Genomic DNA, 17,410 nt, shown 5'->3' with positions numbered 1-17,410 from the left:
ACAATTTCTTTTCCCTTCCTCCCCCAAAATAGACACCCTGTGAGGCAGGTGGGGCTGAGAGAGTTCTCCCAGAAGCTGCCCTTTCAAGAACAGAGTCTCAGAGCGGCCTACAATCCCCTTTCCCTTCCTCCCCCACAACAGACACCCTGTGAGACAGGTGGGGCTGAGAGAGCTGTCCCAGAAGCTGCCCTTTCAAGAACAGAGTCTCAGAGCGACCTACAATCCCCTTTCCCTTCCTCCCCCACAACAGACACCCTGTGAGACAGGTGGGGCTTAGAGAGCTCTCCCAGAAGCTGCCCTTTCAAGAACAGAGTCTCAGAGCGGCCTACAATCCCCTTTCCCTTCCTCCCCCACAACAGACACCCTGTGAGACAGGTGGGGCTGAGAGAGCTCTCCCAGAAGCTGCCCTTTCAAGGACAGAGTCTCAGAGCGGCCTACAATCCCCTTTCCCTTCCTCCCCCACAACAGACACCCTGTGAGACAGGTGGGGCTTAGAGAGCTCTCCCAGAAGCTGCCCTTTCAAGGACAGAGTCTCAGAGCGGCCTACAATCCCCTTTCCCTTCCTCCCCCACAACAGACACCCTGTGAGACAGGTGGGGCTTAGAGAGCTCTCCCAGAAGCTGCCCTTTCAAGGACAGAGTCTCAGAGCGACCTACAATCCCCTTTCCCTTCCTCCCCCACAACAGACACCCTGTGAGACAGGTGGGGCTTAGAGAGCTCTCCCAGAAGCTGCCCTTTCAAGAACAGAGTCTCAGAGCGGCCTACAATCTCCTTTCCCTTCCTCCCCCCCAACAGACACCCTGTGAGGTGGTTGGGGCTGAGGGCTCTCGCAGAAGCTGCCCTTTCAAGAACAGAGTCTCAGAGCGGCCTACAATCTCCTTTCCCTTCCTCCCCCACAACGGACACCCTGTGAGGCTTGTGGGGCTGAAAGAGCTCTCCAGAAGCTGCCCTTTCAAGGACAGAATCTCAGAGCGGCCTACAATCTCTTTGCCCTTCCTCCCCTACAACAGACACCCTGGGAGGCGGGTGGGGCTGAGAGAGCTCTCCCAGAAGCTGTCTTTTCAAGGACAGAGTCTCAGAGCGCAATCTCCTTTCCCTTCCTCCCTCACAACAGACACCCTGTGAGGCAGGTGGGGCTAAGAGAGCTCTCCCAGAAACTGCCCTTTCAAGATGTTTGAGAGCCCCAACAGGTGAACGTCAGACGTTTGAGAGCCGCAAGAGGTGAACATCACATGCTTGAGAGCCACAAGACGGAAGGAAGGAAGGAGGGAGGGAGGGAGAGGTGGAAAGAAAGCAACTTCAACTTTAAATGCCTTCTCCAAGCTGCCAGCTGTCTTGGCTTGGAGAAATGATTCAAAGAGAGAAATGCCTTTTCTAAGTTAGCTACCAGGGTGGTGGGGGCTTTGAGAGCCTCACAATAAGTGTGAAAGAGCCATATGTGGCTCCCGAGCCACAGTTTGGCCCCCCCTGCTCTACGTTCTTAAGTTGGCCCCATAGCCACCTGCCTGTTGCCAAATCTGACAGCTGCTTTTAAGAGAGACGGAGCCACCAGCGTGCCGCATCTCCAGACAAAGGATCTAGCAGTAGGTGATGCGAAAGACCTTTCTCTGTCCGATTCCACCCAGAACCCCTGCCAGTCTGCCAGACCATACCTGCCGAGAGACTGGGTGACTTCATTTGTCTCTTGTTCAAACTTTGGTTCAGGCATGAGGCCTGCAGAACATGGAACATTCTCCTTAGCGCCAAGGCCAAGCAGACAGTGACTCAGAGGGAGGGCGGGAGGCAACTCACAGGGGCAAGGGTGTCCTAGTATCAACTCAAAACATTTCAAGGCCACCCTGCCGGGGCCCACGCATTCCATCTAGTTAACATACAGATTTATAGGAGCCTGTTGATTGCATCTGATGTAACTGAGAATACCAGATACTAACTGGCAATCACACACATCAGCGGTCCCCAAACTTTTTGACACAGGATTTTGAGGAAGACAATTTTTCCACGAACTGGAGCGGGGGTGGGGGGGCAACATGATGGTTTTAGGATGAAACAATTGTGCTCTTTATTTTGGTGCGGTGGTTAAGTGTGCAGACTTGAACGGGCAGCTTCTGGGAGAGCCCTCTCAGCCCCATCTACCTCACAGGGTGTCTGCTGTGGAGGAGGAAGGGAAAGGAGAGTGTAGGCCGCTCTGAGACTCTGTCCTTGAAAGGGCAGCTTCTGGGAGAGCTCTCTCAGCCCCAACTGCCTCACAGGGTGTCTGTTGTGGGGGAGGAAGGGAAAGGAGATTGTAGGCTGCTCTGAGACTCTGTCCTTGAAAAAGCAGTTTCTGGGAGAGCTCTCTCAGCCCCACCTGCCTCACAGGGTGTCTGTTGTGGGGAAGTAAGGGAAATTAGACTGTAGGCCACTCTGAGAATCTGTCCTTAAAAGGGAAGCTCCTGGGAGAGCTCTCTCAGCCCCACTCGCCTCATAGGGTGTCTGTTGTCGGGGAGGAAGGGAAAGGAGATTGTAGGCCGCTCTGAGACTCTGTCCTTGAAAGGGCAGCTTCTGGGAGAGCTCTCTCAGCCCCATCTACCTCACAGGGTGTCTGCTGTGGAGGAGGAAGGGAAAGGAGAGTGTAGGCCGCTCTGAGACTCTGTCCTTGAAAGGGCAGCTTCTGGGAGAGCTCTCTCAGCCCCAACTGCCTCACAGGGTGTCTGTTGTGGGGGGGACGAAGGGAAAGGAGATTGTAGGCTGCTCTGAGCCTCTGACCTTGAAAAAGCAGTTTCTGGGAGAGCTCTCTCAGCCCCACCTGCCTCACAGGGTGTCTGTTGTGGGGAAGTAAGGGAAATTAGACTGTAGGCCACTCTGAGAATCTGTCCTTAAAAGGGAAGCTCCTGGGAGAGCTCTCTCAGCCCCACTCGCCTCATAGGGTGTCTGTTGTCGGGGAGGAAGGGAAAGGAGATTGTAGGCCGCTCTGAGACTCTGTCCTTGAAAAGGCAGCTTCTGGGGGAGCTCTCTCAGTCCCACTCACCTCACAGGGTGTCTGCTGTGGGGGAGGAAAGGAAAGTGTAGGCTGCTCTGAGACCCTGTCCTTGAAATGGCAGCTTCTGGGGGGGCTCTCTCAGCCCCACTCGCCTCACAGTGTCTGTTGTGGGGGAGGAAGGGAAAGGAGATTGTAGGCCACTCTGAGACTCTGTCCTTGAAAGGTCAGCTTCTGGGGGAGCTCTCTCAGCCCCACTCGCCTCATAGGGTGTCTGTTGTGGGGGAGGAAGGGAAAGGAGATTGTAGGCTGCTCTGAGACTCTGTCCTTAAAAGGGCAGCTTCTGGGGGAGCTCTCTCAGCCCCACCTGCCTCACAGGGTGTCTGTTGTGGGGGAGGAAGGGAAAGGAGATTTTAGGGCACTCTGAGACTCTGTCCTTGAAAAGGCAACTTCTGGGAGAGCTCACAGATCGGAGGTTGGGGACCCCTGATTTACATCACCTGGTCATAGCACCAGCGGCCAGTTGGGTTACATCACTAAGCCTACATCTGATTGGCTAGCCCAAATCATGCCAGAGCAGGCCAGAATTAAAGCAAAGAGAACAGTGGAAAATCAGAATACATAACAACTGTGCCTGAAACATACACTTAACACATCCTTAAAGTGGAAACATTCAAAAACCTTTTCACAAATATACAGACATCAGTGTATCAACAATACAATTACAAAACTCAAAAGCACAGAGTCTCGTAAAGAAGAAGTCAATTTCACTGCGTGAGTCCAGAAAAGTTATCCATCCTTGAAGGGCTGCAGGAAATCCCAAATAAATTGTTAACACGGAGTCTAATTGCAAAAGTACAAATATTACTTATAGACTCTCTCTTGCACACGGCCGACATTTGAGAATTATACTGCGAGAGATGGGCGTGTGCAATTATTCATTTGGCTTATGAAAAAGCTGCATTCACCGAAACGTGCTATTTCGAGCTGGCGATCACGTGAAGGCAAATTTCCCTCTGGAGCCAACTTTTGCAGTTAGACTCCGCGTTAAGAGATTTCGGTCGCACCATGACGTGGCAAACTCTGTGAGAAACTGGGGGGACCAGATCCTTAACATCCACTGGAGTGACTTTGTGACCAACACTAAAGTCCTCAAGAGGGCGGAGGTTACAAGCATCGAGGCACTGCTGTTGAAGACGCAGCTGCGCTGGGCAGGGCATATTTCCAGGAGGGAAAACCACCGCCTTCCCAAGATTGCTCTGTATGGCGAACTTTCCACCGGCCATCGAAATAGAGGGGCACCAAAGAAGAGGTACAAGGACTCCTTGAAGAAATCCCTTGGCACCTGTTGCATCAACCATCACCAGTGGTCTGACCTAGCCTCAGATCGCAAAGCATGGAGGCAAACCATCCACCAGGCTGTCTCTTCTTTTGAGAATGCACGCATAGCTGGTCTTGAGGACAAAAGGAGATTGAGGAAGAATCGCACTGCTACAGCACCAACCCCAAATCAGACTTTTCCCTGCAGCCACTGTGGCCGGATCTGCCTGTCCCGCATTGTCAGCCACCAGCGAGCCTGCAGCAGACGTGGACTACTGCACCCTTCTTAAATCTTCGTTCGCAAAGTCAAGCCGAGAGAAAGAGATTTATTTGGGATTTTCTACAGCCCTTCAAGGACGGAGAATTTTTCTGGAGTCACACAGTGAAACTGACTTGTTCTCTGTGGGACTCTGCGCTTCTGAGTTTTGTAACTGTATTGTCGATACATTGATGTTTGTAGATTTATAAAAAGGTTTTTGAATGTTTCCACTTTTAAGGAGGGACGGTGGCTCAGTGGTAGAGCATCTGCTTGCTAAGCAGAAGGTCCCAGGTTCAATCCCCACTGGCATCTCCAACTAAATGGGTCCAGGCAAATAGGTGTGAAAAACCTTCGCTTGAAACCTTGGAGAGCCGCTTCCAGTCTGAGTAGACAATACTGACTTTGATGGACCGAGGGTCTGATTCAGTAGAAGGCAGCTTCATATGTTCATGGGGAGGGACGGTGGTTCAGTGGTAGAGCCTCTGCTTGGTAAGAAGAAAGTCCCAGGTTCAATCCCTGGTATCTCCAGCTAAAAAGGGTCCAGGCAAGTAGGCGTGAAAAGCCTCAGCTTGAGACCCTGGAGAGCTGCTGCCAGTCTGAGTAGACAATACTGACTTTGATGGACCGAGGGTTTGATTCAGTATAAGGCAGCTTCATATGTTCATGGGGAGGGACGGTGGTTCAGTGGTAGAGCCTCTGCTTGGTAAGAAGAAAGTCCCAGGTTCAATCCCCATCATCTCCAGCTAAAAAGGGTCCAGGCAAGTAGGCGTGAAAAGCCTCAGTTTGAGACCCTGGAGAGCCGCTGCCAGTCTGAGCAGACAATACTGACTTTGATGGGCCGAGGGTCTGATTCAGTAGAAGGCAGCTTCATATGTTCATATGTGTCAAGTGTATATTTCAGGCACAGTTGTTTTGCATTCTGAGAGCAAGTCAAAAGGCATAAAGCAATGATCCATCTTGCTAGTTTTATGTCCTTCACCATAACTTGGAGCTCCTGCCATAGTCTGAGGGCTTGGCCAGGCTCTTGGTCCAAGGTCTTGCTTTAGGACTGGGGAGGGAGGGGGCAGGATGGTGGACTCTGAAACTATCTTGAGCCCTGCCTCCTTAAATACCCTCCGGATTTTGAGAACCACTGCTCATAAGTATCTAGGACTGGTTATTTCACTTCTGTTATTTTAACCCAAGTCAGCTACAGCTACTAAAGTAATTTGGTTTCGGGAGTGCGCAACTTTACAGGGTCGGTTTCTCGCCTAGACCCAGGAAGTGCTGGAGGCCTGGTTCTAGGTCTTTGGGTGCTCAAAGGGGCTGGCGGCAGGAATACCCAGGTACCCAGAGATGTGTGGATTCACCCTTCGTCCTCCCATTTTGTTTGCCCCCTGCGCAAACCACTCCTGCTCCCCTGTTGGAAGCCCACCCAGCAATGCCACGGAGGGGGTGCCAATACCGACCAATGGTCTGATTCAGTATAAGGAAAGCCGATGTGTTCAAGACAACCTTCTTGAGAGCCAGTTTGGTGTAGTGGTTAAGTGTGCGGACTCTTATCTGGGAGAACCGGTTTTGATTCCCCACTCCTCCACTTGCACCTGCTGGAATGGCCTTGGGTCAGCCATAGCTCTCATAAGAGTTGTCCTTGAAATGGCAGTTTCTTTCAGAGCTCCCACAGCCCCACCCACCACACAGGGTGTCTGTTGTGGAGGAGGAAGGTAACGGAGATTGTAGGCTGCTCTGAGAGTCTGTCCTTGAAAGGGCAGCTTCTGGGAGAGCTCTCTCTTAACCCCACCCACTTCACAGGGTGTCTGTTGTGGGGGAGGAAGGGGAAGGAGATTGTAGGCTGCTCTGAGACTCTGTCCTTGAAAGGGCAGCTTCTGGGAGAGCTCTCTCAGCCCCATCCACCTCACAGGGTGTCTGTTGTGGGGTAGGAAGGGAAAGGAAATTGTAGGCCACTCTGAGACACTGTCCTTGAAAGGGCAACTTCTGGGAGAGCTCTCTCAGCCCCACCCACCTCACAGGATGTCTGTGATGGGGGGAGGGAAATAAAGGAGATTGTGAGCCTCTTGGAGTGGGGGGGCGGGATATAATCCAATATCATCATCTTCTTCCAACCTGAGAACTTTTTTGGGGGGGGGGGGAGGTGTATTTTTTAAAATACCTGCACGCACACCTGGAAGTCATGTTGACCTCTGGTGACCGTCCCCTACTGGGGGCCTGGAGGAAATTCAGAGAGGTGGCTGAATAAAGCCTGCCCCTGCCTCCAGACTCTGGTATTCCAAGGAGGTCTTCCGCCCCATGTACTTGCCAGAGTCAATCCTGCTGAGCTGCCAAGATCTGACGAGGTCAGGCTTGCCTCCTGGGCTACTCTGGTCAGGGCCTGACTCAAGACTTTGGAAAGTCAGATCTTCAGCTGACTACCTGTTTTCTCTTCCTGACTCAGGACAGACGGACTGACTGACTGGATATTTATTTGCAGTCAAAGACCATTATTTACAAGCCACAGGCAATCGCAACCATAATACATCCCTATGAACACCACCAAAAATATTCCAAAAAGTATATTTGATCATAAAAACCTTCAAACCCTGTTAAAAAATCTAAAAGGCTAAAATAAGTCTAAAATGTCAAATATCAAATGCCTATAAAATCATATAAATCACACAATTCAGGCAGGCAGGGGTGGGATTCTAGCAAAAGCTCTTTTGCATATTAGGCCACACCCTCCTGATGTAGCCAATCCTCCAAGAGCTTACAAGGCTCTTTTTGTAAGCTCTAGGAGGATTGGCTACATCGGGGGGGGGGGTTCAGCCAGAGGTGGAATTCTAGCAGGAGCTCCTTTGCATATTAGGCTACACCCCCCAATGTAGCCAATCCTCCAAGAGCTTACAAAAAAGAGCCTTGTAAGGTCTTGGAGGACTGGCTACATCGAGGGGTGTGGCCTAATATGCAAAGGAGCTCCTGCTAGAATTCCTGGAAGTCATGTTGACCTCTGGTGACCGTCCCTACTGGGGGCCTGGAGGAAATTCAGAGAGGTGGCTGAATAAAGCCTGCCCCTGCCTCCAGACTCTGGTATTCCAAGGAGGTCCAGACTCTGGTATTCCACCCCGGCGAGCAGGTCATACCAATCATACAGAATCGTGTTTCTTATAGTGAAATTGCACCCTTATGGTAACAGAATTTAGCTATTTGTCTGGAGAGAAGAGGATTTTCATCAGTTAAAAGTTTCTCCAGGCACGCCTTGCTGCATCCACTACTGCAGGACTGACCGCTCGCCGTGCTTCTACTTGTCTTATCGACTTAGAGCACACGAAAGCTGGCCTTCTGAATTAAGCTTTGTAGGTCTTAAAGGTGCAACGGGACTCCTACTTTGTTCTCATCACAAGCACAAGCTTTTATCGGCATATATCAGATTATCACAGATCCTGGGGCCAGCTTGTCCTGCAGCGCTGTTTAATCTGCTCTGCAGAAGAAGCCATCCACCCAGGATCTCTGTGTGGCAGGGAGAGACCGCCGTGTGACTCACAGATCCTCGGGCAGCTTTTCCTGCAGCACAGCTTATACTGTGCTGCAGGCAAAGCCAAGCCAGCCCCACAATTGGGCTGTCTTTTTTTCTTTTTTTTTTAAATGTATTTTCCTTCTGTTTCCCTCCAAAAAATGGAATTTTTGAAAAATCTTAGATTCTGTATGTTTTTAATGTTTTAACTATGTAAATTGGGTGAAATGTTTAATTTTAACTATGTAAACTGTGTGAAATGTCTAAATTGTTATATTCCTATGTTAGATTTTATATGCTGTAAGCCGCCCTGAGCCATCTGGTGGGAAGGGCGGGATACAAATTACAAATAAAATAAACTAAAATAAATTATAAATAAGGCAAAAAAGAGATAACAGAAATTAACAAAATACGCCAGTCATATACAGCTATACACACTGGACAATCGATCTTTGATTTCCAGGCTCAAGAATAAAGCAACCTTTTCAGTTATTGCAGATGACAAATCATTCAGAAGACGGCAGACCTTTGCAGCGTCTGAGCAACTTGTCATGTGGAGCAGAACTGGGTCTAGAAAACCTAAGGTGTATAGTATCATACTGGGGCAGGAAAGAAGAACATGGGACAACTAGTCAACTTGTTTTAAGTTGCTTCCACAAAGTCTTAATGAGAGTGGGATTTTTTTTTATATCTACCATAGGTAAGTGCTGATGGGATAGCATTACATCTGGCAAGAGTAAGCGCTCTGCACAATTGTGGAACTCGGAGAGTTGACAGATCAGAAGGCAGATGACGAATGATTGGGGAAATTCCAAAATTCAAAGGGGAGCAAGATGTATTTGCGGCATTGATTATTTTTTTTGCAATTCTATATAGAAGAAGAGGAAGAAGACGACTGCAGATTTATACCTGCCCTTCTCTCTGAATCAGAGTCTCAGAGTGGCTCACAATCTCCTTTCCCTTCCTCCCACAACAGACACTCTGTGAGGTGGGTGGGGATGAGAGAGCTCTCCCAGAAGCTGCCTTTTCAAGGACAGAGTCTCAGAGCGGCCTTCAATCTCCTTTCCCTTCCTCCCCACAACAGACACCCTGTGAAGTGGGTGGGGCTAAGAGAGAGCTCTCCCAGAAGCTGCCCTTTCAAGGACAGAGTCTCAGAGTGGCCTTCAATCTCCTTTCCCTTCCTACCCCACAACAGACACCCTGTGAGGCGGGTGCGGCTGAGAGAGCTCTCCCAGAAGCTGCCCTTTCAAGGACAGAGAGAGGCCTTCAATCTCCTTTCCCTTCCTACCCCACAACAGATACCCTGTGAGGCGGGTGGGGCTGAGAGAGCTCTCCCAGAAGCTGCTCTTTCAAGGACAGAGGCTCAGAGCGGCCTACAATCTCCGTTCCCTTCCTCCCCCACAATAGACACCCTGTGAGGTGGGTGGGGCTCAGAGAGCTCTCCCAGAAGCTGCCCTTTCAAGGGCAGAGTCTCAGAGCGGCCTTCAATCTCCATTCCCTTCCTCCCCCACAACAGACACCCTGTGAGGCGGGTGGGGCTGAGAGAGCTCTCCCAGAAGCTGCCCTTTCAAGGACAACTCTGCGAGGGTCTGACTGACCCAAGGCAATTCCAGCAGTTGCAAGCAGAAGAATCAAACCCAGTTCTCCCATATAAGAGTCCGCGCGCTTAACCATTACACCAAACTGGCTCCCTAGATAATAAATATATATATATAACCACTACACCAAACTGGCTTCCTAGATTTTATATATATATATAAAATACATTTATTTATTTATTTCGATTTCTATCCCGCCCTACCCCACCGAAGTGGGCTCAGGGCGGCTCACAGCATAAAAATTCTAACAATAAAATTAAGAATTAAAATACATTAGTAATTTACACAATAAAATAAACGCAATTCAGCAGTGTGCTATCCCGCAGTCTTCCTTAAAATATTCAGATGCCGGTCAGTTGTATGCCAACCGGAAGAGGACTGTCTTACAGGCATTTGTAAAAGGGACCATGTATAGAGAACCCATAGATAAACCTAAGGTGGATATTTTCTTCTCTATCTTCTTATCAACTGTGATGCCGGCGGCTGCCTCTTCCCCGTGACTTTCTGCCCTTAGGAACGCACTGCTTTTTTAAAGTGTGGTCTGTGGAGAAAGCATGGCTGTTTTTGCTCTCGGAAGACAAATCAAGCCTGTTTAATTAGGATAAGTGGCTGCAAAAAAAATTTAAAAGGGGGGGGGGGAAGGGATCGTGCGCCATTCCCTGGTGCACAGAAACTGAAGCTGGAAACCATTTGCAACGCTACCTGCCCGACCTCGCACACACAGGTTTTTACAATTTTTTCAAGGATTTTGACCCATCTCTGGGCTTGCCTTATATCAGACAAGAGAACGAACCCTTCGGCAGCCAAACAACCGGTCGGCCGTCCCATATACCTGACAAACACTGCGGGGGGGGGGGGGGGGGAACCCGAACGGGGGTTTGACCGATTCCCTGACCCCTCAACAATGGACTCCATTGTGAGCTTCTAATATCCTTATCTGGGCTGTCTAGACGCCCTGACAGCAATTGTCCACACGAATGTCAGAACACACTGACCTCGCTCCGCTCAGGCAGAAAAACACATGCTGGGGGCCGCTGGGGCGGAGGGGGGGGGGAGGATGGGTGTAGGAGCCATTTAGCTTCACCGACTGCAGGGCACACCTGGACCTCCAGCAACCTACACGAAGGAAAGGAGGCATGAACAGAGCTAGGAGAACGCCAGCGCGTGGAGCGCTCGTCTCGCTTTGCGGAACGGCGCTGAGCTTCCAGCGTGCAAGAAGAATGGTTACGGCGTTTGCAAGCGTTGGAGAGCCCCGCGCCGCAGAGCGTTCGAGCTGCAGTACTGCAGGCCTAAGCTAAGTGTAGAGGACTGGGAAGGCAATGGCAAACCACCCCGTAAAAAATCTGCCATGAAAACGTCGTGAAAGCAATGTCACCCCAGAGTCGGACTGGTGCCTACACAGGGGACTACCTTTACCTTAGGAGCCCCGTGGCACAGTGCTGAAGTTGCAGTACTGCAGGCCTAAGCTCTGTTCATGACCTGAGATCGATTCCCGGTGGAAGCTGGGCTTTTCAGGCAGCCAGCTCGAGGTTGACTCAGCCTTCCATCCTTCCGAGGTTGCTCAAAGGAGTCCCCAGCTTGCTGGTGGGAAAGTGCAGAGGACTGGGCAAGGCAATCGCAACCACCCCTTAAAAGTCTGCCGTGAAAACGTTGTGAAGCAACATCACCTCAAGAGTCGGAAACGACTGTGCTTGCACAGGGGACCTTTCCGTTCCTTGCAAGCATTAAGCCAGTTTAGTGTAGTGGTTAAGTGTGTGGACTCTTATCTGGGAGAACTGGGTTTGATTCCCCACTCTCCACTTGCACTTGCTGGAATGGCCTTGGGTTAGCCATACCTATTGCAGGACTTGTCTTTGAAAGGGCAGCTGCTGTGAAGCTCTCTCAGCCCCACCCACCTCACAGGGTGTCTGTTGTGTGGGGGGAGAAGATAAGGAGATTGTAAGCCACTCTGAGACTCTGTCCTTGAAAGGGCAGCTTCTGGGAGAGCTCTCTCAGCCCCACCCGCCTCACAGGTGTCTGTTGTGGGGGAGGAAGGGAAAGGAGATTGTAGGCTGCTCTGAGACTCTGTCCTTGAAAGGGCAGCTTTCTGGAGAGCTCTCTCAGCCCCACCTGCCTCACAGGGTGTCTGTTGTGGGGGAAGAAGAGAAAGGAGATTGTAGGCTGTTCTGAGACCCTGTCCTTGAAAGGGCAGCTTCTGGAGAGCTCTCTCAGCCCACCCACCTCACAGAGTGTCTGTAGTGGGGGGAGAAGACACAGGAGATTGTAAGTCGCTCTGAGTCTCTGATTCAGGGAGAAGGGTGGGGTATAAATCTGCAATTTAATTAAATCCAACGCGAAAAGAAAAAGATACCCCCCCCCCGTTGCTCATTTTTAAAGGAGAAGTGCAAGAGTTTGCCAAGACTCAGTGGAGAAAGAGAAGCCACCCCGCAGGTCTGAAAAACTCATGTTTCCACCTCCTTAAGAGACGGAGCTCTCCACCTGTTCTGCTGTCTGGACACAGAGCTGAGATTCTCCCCCAGTTCTGCTCAGCCTGTCAGCTGGGGCAGACATTCCACCTCAGGACAAAAAGAAAGCCTTTCAAATAAGGGACTCCCCTTCCCCACCCCACCACCAAAGCCCGAGCTGCAAGAGACTGCCGGAGATGAAACAAAGCAGCAGTTTCGCTGGAGCCGCACCCCCCCCCCCAACAAGCTGAGGATTTGCTAAGATTGTTTAATTGATTTTTTGTCTATTAAGATGCAGATCACACTGTCTGGGGCTCCGAGACTCAGACACTCGGCTTTGTGTCCACTTCAGCCCCATGAAGTCCTGTCTGAGATGGCACAATGCCTCCACGCACACGCCTTCAAAGGCATGCTGTTCCTTTTTGTCTGAGCCTCTCCAAAGCTCCGGCAGAGTGAAGGGGGGAAGCATATCCCTGGCGGACCCTGCCCCTCCCGGGGGAACTCCTCTGGGCTGAGATGCCGCTGAATGCGGGAGAACTTGCTACAAATTCCTCTCCTTGGAAGCGGAGGCCCTCAAACGGAAGCGTTCATTAGACCAAGCCATTCAACAGGGCAGCAGATTTCTTGAAAGAATATTAAGTGTTTCAGGTTTCCAAAAGTACAGGCGGCAGGCACTATCTTAGAAGCGGACTTTTGTACCCAGGCCTCTTTAAGAACGACCTCTGTGCAGCGGCCAAAATCCAGGTTCTTGTATTTTTAACTTTTTTTTTTTTTAAACCCCAGACGCAGTTTTACACAAACTGAACTGATTGCATATAATCCAACATACAATTGGTTGACCTTTTTTTTAAAAAAAAAAAACTGGGCCTTTCTTCAAAACAAATCCCCTTGTTTCCAATTTCCTTAGGATAATGAACAGAAATGCAACACGACTGAACCATTAAGACAGAAGAGTTACGGTGAAATCCTAAACAGAGTTACTCTGGTCTCAGCCCACTGAAATAAATGATACAACAATACAGATAACTGGTACTGGTGTATGTGGAAAGAATACGTACAGCGCAAATGACCAGTAAACAATAATTCACACTGTTTGTTGTGCATGCGTTCTGTTTAGTGCAATATAAAACAAAATAAAGGAACACAAGGAGTTATTCCCCTCATTAAGGCCTTAATGAAATGTTTTAGTAACTAGTTTGAGGAGGAAATAACTCCCTGGTATAGTGGTTAAGTGCACAAACTCTTATCTGAGAGAACTGGATCTGATTCCCCACTCCTCCACTTGCAGCTGCTGGAACGGCCTTGGGTCAGCCAGAGCTCTCGCAGGAGTGGTCCTTGAAAGGGCAGCTGCTGTGAGAGCCCTCTCAGCCCACCCACCTCACAGGGTGTCTGTTATGGGGGAGGAGGGGAGAGGAGATTGTAGGCGCTCTGAGACTCTGTCCTTGAAAGGGCAGCTTCTGGGAGAGCTCTCTCAGCATTACCTGCCTCACAGTGGGTCTGTTGTGGGGGAGGAAGGGGAAAGGAGATTGTAGGCCCCTCTGTCCTGGAAAGGGCAGCTTCTGGGAAAGCCCCACCCGCCTCACAGGTGTCTGCTGTGGGTGAGGAAGGGAAAGGAGATTGTCGGCCGCTCTGAGACTCTGTCTTTGAAAGGGCAGCTTCTGGGAGAGCTCTCTCAGCCCCACTCACCTCACAGGGTGTCTGTTGTGGGGGAGGAAGGGAGAGGAGATTGTCGGCCGCTCTGAGACTCTGTCCTTGAAAGGCAGCTTCTGGGAGAGCTCTCTCAGCCCCACCTGCCCTCACAGGGTGTCTGTTGTGGATGGGGGGGAGGTAAAGGAGATAGTGACCGCTCTGAGATTCAGAGAATAGGGCAGGATATACATCCAACATCATCATCATCATCAATCATCACATTACACTTAAACAAGATCGCAAGTGCACACAAAACAGTGTGAAATTATTACTGTTTATTGGTAATTTGCACTGAAATAAGATGGGCTGTGAGTGACTGGAGTCACTTTTCTTAGGACTGCACCATCAGTCACGGTGTGTGTGGCGGGCGAAGGGGGAAATAAAAAAGCTATTCAACGGCTTTCTGCAGCTCCAAAGGAGGAGCGCCTAGAGCACCAGCAAAGCGCTTCATACGAGGAACGTGCCCCACCGGCCGTTTAGACAGGAGAAAGGTGCCTGTCTGCTTCTCTTGCTGGTAACAGAGAAGTGGCGCGCTTATGAGATCGAACTGATAGGCCTTTCCTTCTGGCTAATACAGGTAACCAGAATCATCCAACCCCCCCCGGGCTCTGATCTACCCCAGCCCCCAGAGCACTGCTGCATTTTACAAAATAAGGGGGCGGGGGACAGAGAGAGAGAGAGGGCTCTTCTCTCGCACAACTCCACCTCCAGACGTCTGGCTGGCTGCCACTCAAGAGAGCTGCAATTGATTCCGACTGGGATTTAATTTGGAAGCCTTTGCGAGGAGTATTCCCAGAGCTCCTGATGAGAAGAGGCAGGGAAGAGGAGACGGGCTCCCTGCTTGGTCAGACCAGCTGGCCGAAAACGGCCCACTCCTTCAGGACTGTGTGTTGAGCGTTGCCCCAGTTTTTCCATGGGGCAGAACTGGGCACAGAATTCCAGTCCCTGAAACCTCAGCTTAAAAATATGCAGAGGGGAAAAAGGAGAGAGAAAATAAATTGGGAGGGAGTTCCTAGTCCTTCTGATTGTGGGATGTGCGGACAGTGTATCTTGCAATTACACAAACCAAGAAAACAAAAGCGGGAGTCTTCCAGCAAATGCCACTTTTGTTCAAAACAAAACTTAACTCAAAAGAAGATGATGATATTGGATTTATATCCCGCCCTTCACTCTGAATCTCAGAGTCTCAGAGCAGCCTACAATCTCCTTTACCTTCTTCCCCCACAACAGACACCTGTGAAGTGGGTGGAGCTGAGAGGCCTCTCAGAGCAGCTGCCCTCTCAAGGAAAGAGTGGCCTACAATCTCCTTTGCCTTCCTCTCCCACAACAGACACCCTGTGGAGCAGATGGGCTGAGAGAGCTCTCCCAGAAGCTGCCCTTTCAAGGACAGAGTCTCAGAGCAGCCTATAATCTCCTTTCCCTTCCTTCCCTACAACAGACACCCTGTGAGGCAGGAGGGGCTGAGAGAGCTCTCTCAGAAGCTGTGCTTTCAAGGACAGAGTCTCAGAGCAGCCTACAATCTCCTCTCCCTTCCTCCCCCACAACAAACACCCTGTGAGGCGGGTGGGGCTGAGAGAGCTCTCTCAGAAGCTGCCCTTTCAAGGACCAATTCTCAGAGCAGCCTACAATCTCCTTTCCTTTCTTCCCCCACAACAGACAGCCTGTGAGGCGGGTGGAGCTGAGAGACCTCTCTCAGAAGCTGCCCTTTCAAGGACAGAGTCTCAGAGCACCCTACAATCTCCTCTCCCTTCCTCTCCCACAACAGACACCCTGTGAGGTGAGTGGGGCTAAGAGGGCTCTCCCAGAAGCTGCCCTTTCAAGGACAGAGTCTCAGGGCGGCCTACAATCTCCTTTCCCTTCCTCCCCCACAACAGACACCTTGTGAGGCAGGTGGGGCTGAGAGAGCTCTCACAGCAGCTGCTCTTTCAAGGACAGAGTCTCAGAGAAGCCTACAGTCTCCTTTCCCTTCCTCCCCCACAACAGACACCCGGTGAGGCAGGTGGGGCTGAGAGTGCTCTCCCAGAAGGTGCCCTTTTAAGGACAGAATCTCAGAGCAGCTTACAATCTCTTTACAGACACCCTGTGAGGTAGCTGGGGCTGAGAGAGCTCTGACAGAAGCTGCTCTTTCAAGGACAACTCGTACGACAGCTATGGCTGACCCAAGGCCATTCCAGCAGCTGCAAGTGGAGGAGTGAGGAATCTAACCCAGTTCTCCCAGGTAAGAGTCCACGCGCTTAACCATTACACCCAACTGGCTCTGGATTAGAACTTTACTGATTTCACTTTTGGTGGAGTGTCCAGAGAGGACAGACTTGGTTGGGGAGACAGAAGCGGGACAGGAGCAGAAAGTTCAAGTGGAACAGCCGTGTCGGGAAGAAGCCCTTGAAAGCTTCATTGGTTTACCTGAACTGCTATCCAGCTGGCGTTGACAGAATGCTCTCCGAATGGGCCGAATCCTGGAACGACAGAAAGACATTTCCAGATAGTTGAGGCTGTTCCCAGAATATGCAAGTAGAACAAGCTGTTGGAACGGGAGGAAATCGCCAACTACAGGCCCATGAAATGCTACCCCTTGCATCAAGCCCGCACCCAGCTCTCACCCTCCAAGCCCTATTCAAGAGCACAAGGTAGGGTTGCCAATTCAAGAAATATCTGGAGTCTTTGGGGGTGGGACCAGATGTTGGGGGAGGAGCCAGGAGCCAGGCTGCGACAAGCATAATTGAACTCCAAAGGGAGTTCTGGCCGTCACATTGAAAGGGACCGCACACCTTTTCAATGCCTTCTCTCCACTGGAAATTATGAAGCATGGGGGCACCATCTTTGGGGGCTCATAGAATTGGACCCCTGGCCCAATCCTATTGAAACTTGGGAGGGTGTTTTGAGTAGAGGTATTGGGTGCTAAGCTGAAAATTTGGTGCCCCTTGCTAAAAAAAAAACGCCCTCCCAGAGGCCCAGATACCCGTGGATCAATTCTCCATTCTACCCTATGGGAATCGTCTCCCTAGGGAATAATGGTGTGCCCAGCAGACATTTCCCTCCCCCCCCCCCGCTTTCTGATGACCTTGAAGCGGGGTGGGGGGCCTCCAAAACCGGGGGATTCCCTGCCCCCACCTGGGGATTAGACAAACCGGAAACCACAGTGTACAGATTAGTAAAATTTGAAAGAACACTGCGAACCTGTACGTTGCTATCTGGGTCTATCCCAGACTCCTGGGCTTTTAGCTCCCTGTTTCCTCTTTTAACTGATCCTCACCAAAGAAGAGCACTCATGCTGGCTAGATTTAATGCACTACCATCGGCCATCCTCTCCGGAAGATACCACAGAATCCCCCGCAATCTTAGACGATGCCCTTGTAGCCAAGGAGTCATCGAAACGGTCCCTCACGTTCTTCTGGACTGCCCTTTCTATAGCAGCCCACGAGCAAGATACCTAGATGCTCTGCTCTCTGACCATCAAGGCCTTTCTGACAATGCCAAGGTCCGCTTTTTACTCCACGGGAAACACAACTTTGTCACCACTCACGTGCTTGCTTTTTACAGGTTGCGATCCGAATCAGAGAGGCTTTTACTCATGCATAGCCCACAGCTATTTATGTCATTTAACTTTTGCTGGTTTTATATTATATAATTTTTATTATACTCTATAGTGTCACTGCTGGT

The 17,410-nt window shown here is 50.6% G+C and overlaps 1 protein-coding gene across 1 annotated transcript in view; it reads right to left on the bottom strand.

The window, feature by feature from the left end:
* Positions 1–17,410, bottom strand: part of PGPEP1 (pyroglutamyl-peptidase I) — a 64,572-nt gene that overhangs the window by 28,887 nt on the left and 18,275 nt on the right. The window contains exon 2 of the mRNA XM_060233428.1: positions 16,154–16,206. Within this exon, the coding sequence (XP_060089411.1) occupies positions 16,154–16,206 (53 nt within the window). The remainder of the gene's footprint in view (positions 1–16,153; positions 16,207–17,410) is intronic.

The sequence above is a fragment of the Heteronotia binoei genome, chromosome 2 (genome assembly GCF_032191835.1).
Source record: "Heteronotia binoei isolate CCM8104 ecotype False Entrance Well chromosome 2, APGP_CSIRO_Hbin_v1, whole genome shotgun sequence".
NCBI lineage: Eukaryota > Metazoa > Chordata > Lepidosauria > Squamata > Gekkonidae > Heteronotia > Heteronotia binoei.
The sequence above is the reverse complement of the archived record's forward strand: the minus strand, read 5'-3'. Positions and strand labels throughout refer to the sequence as shown.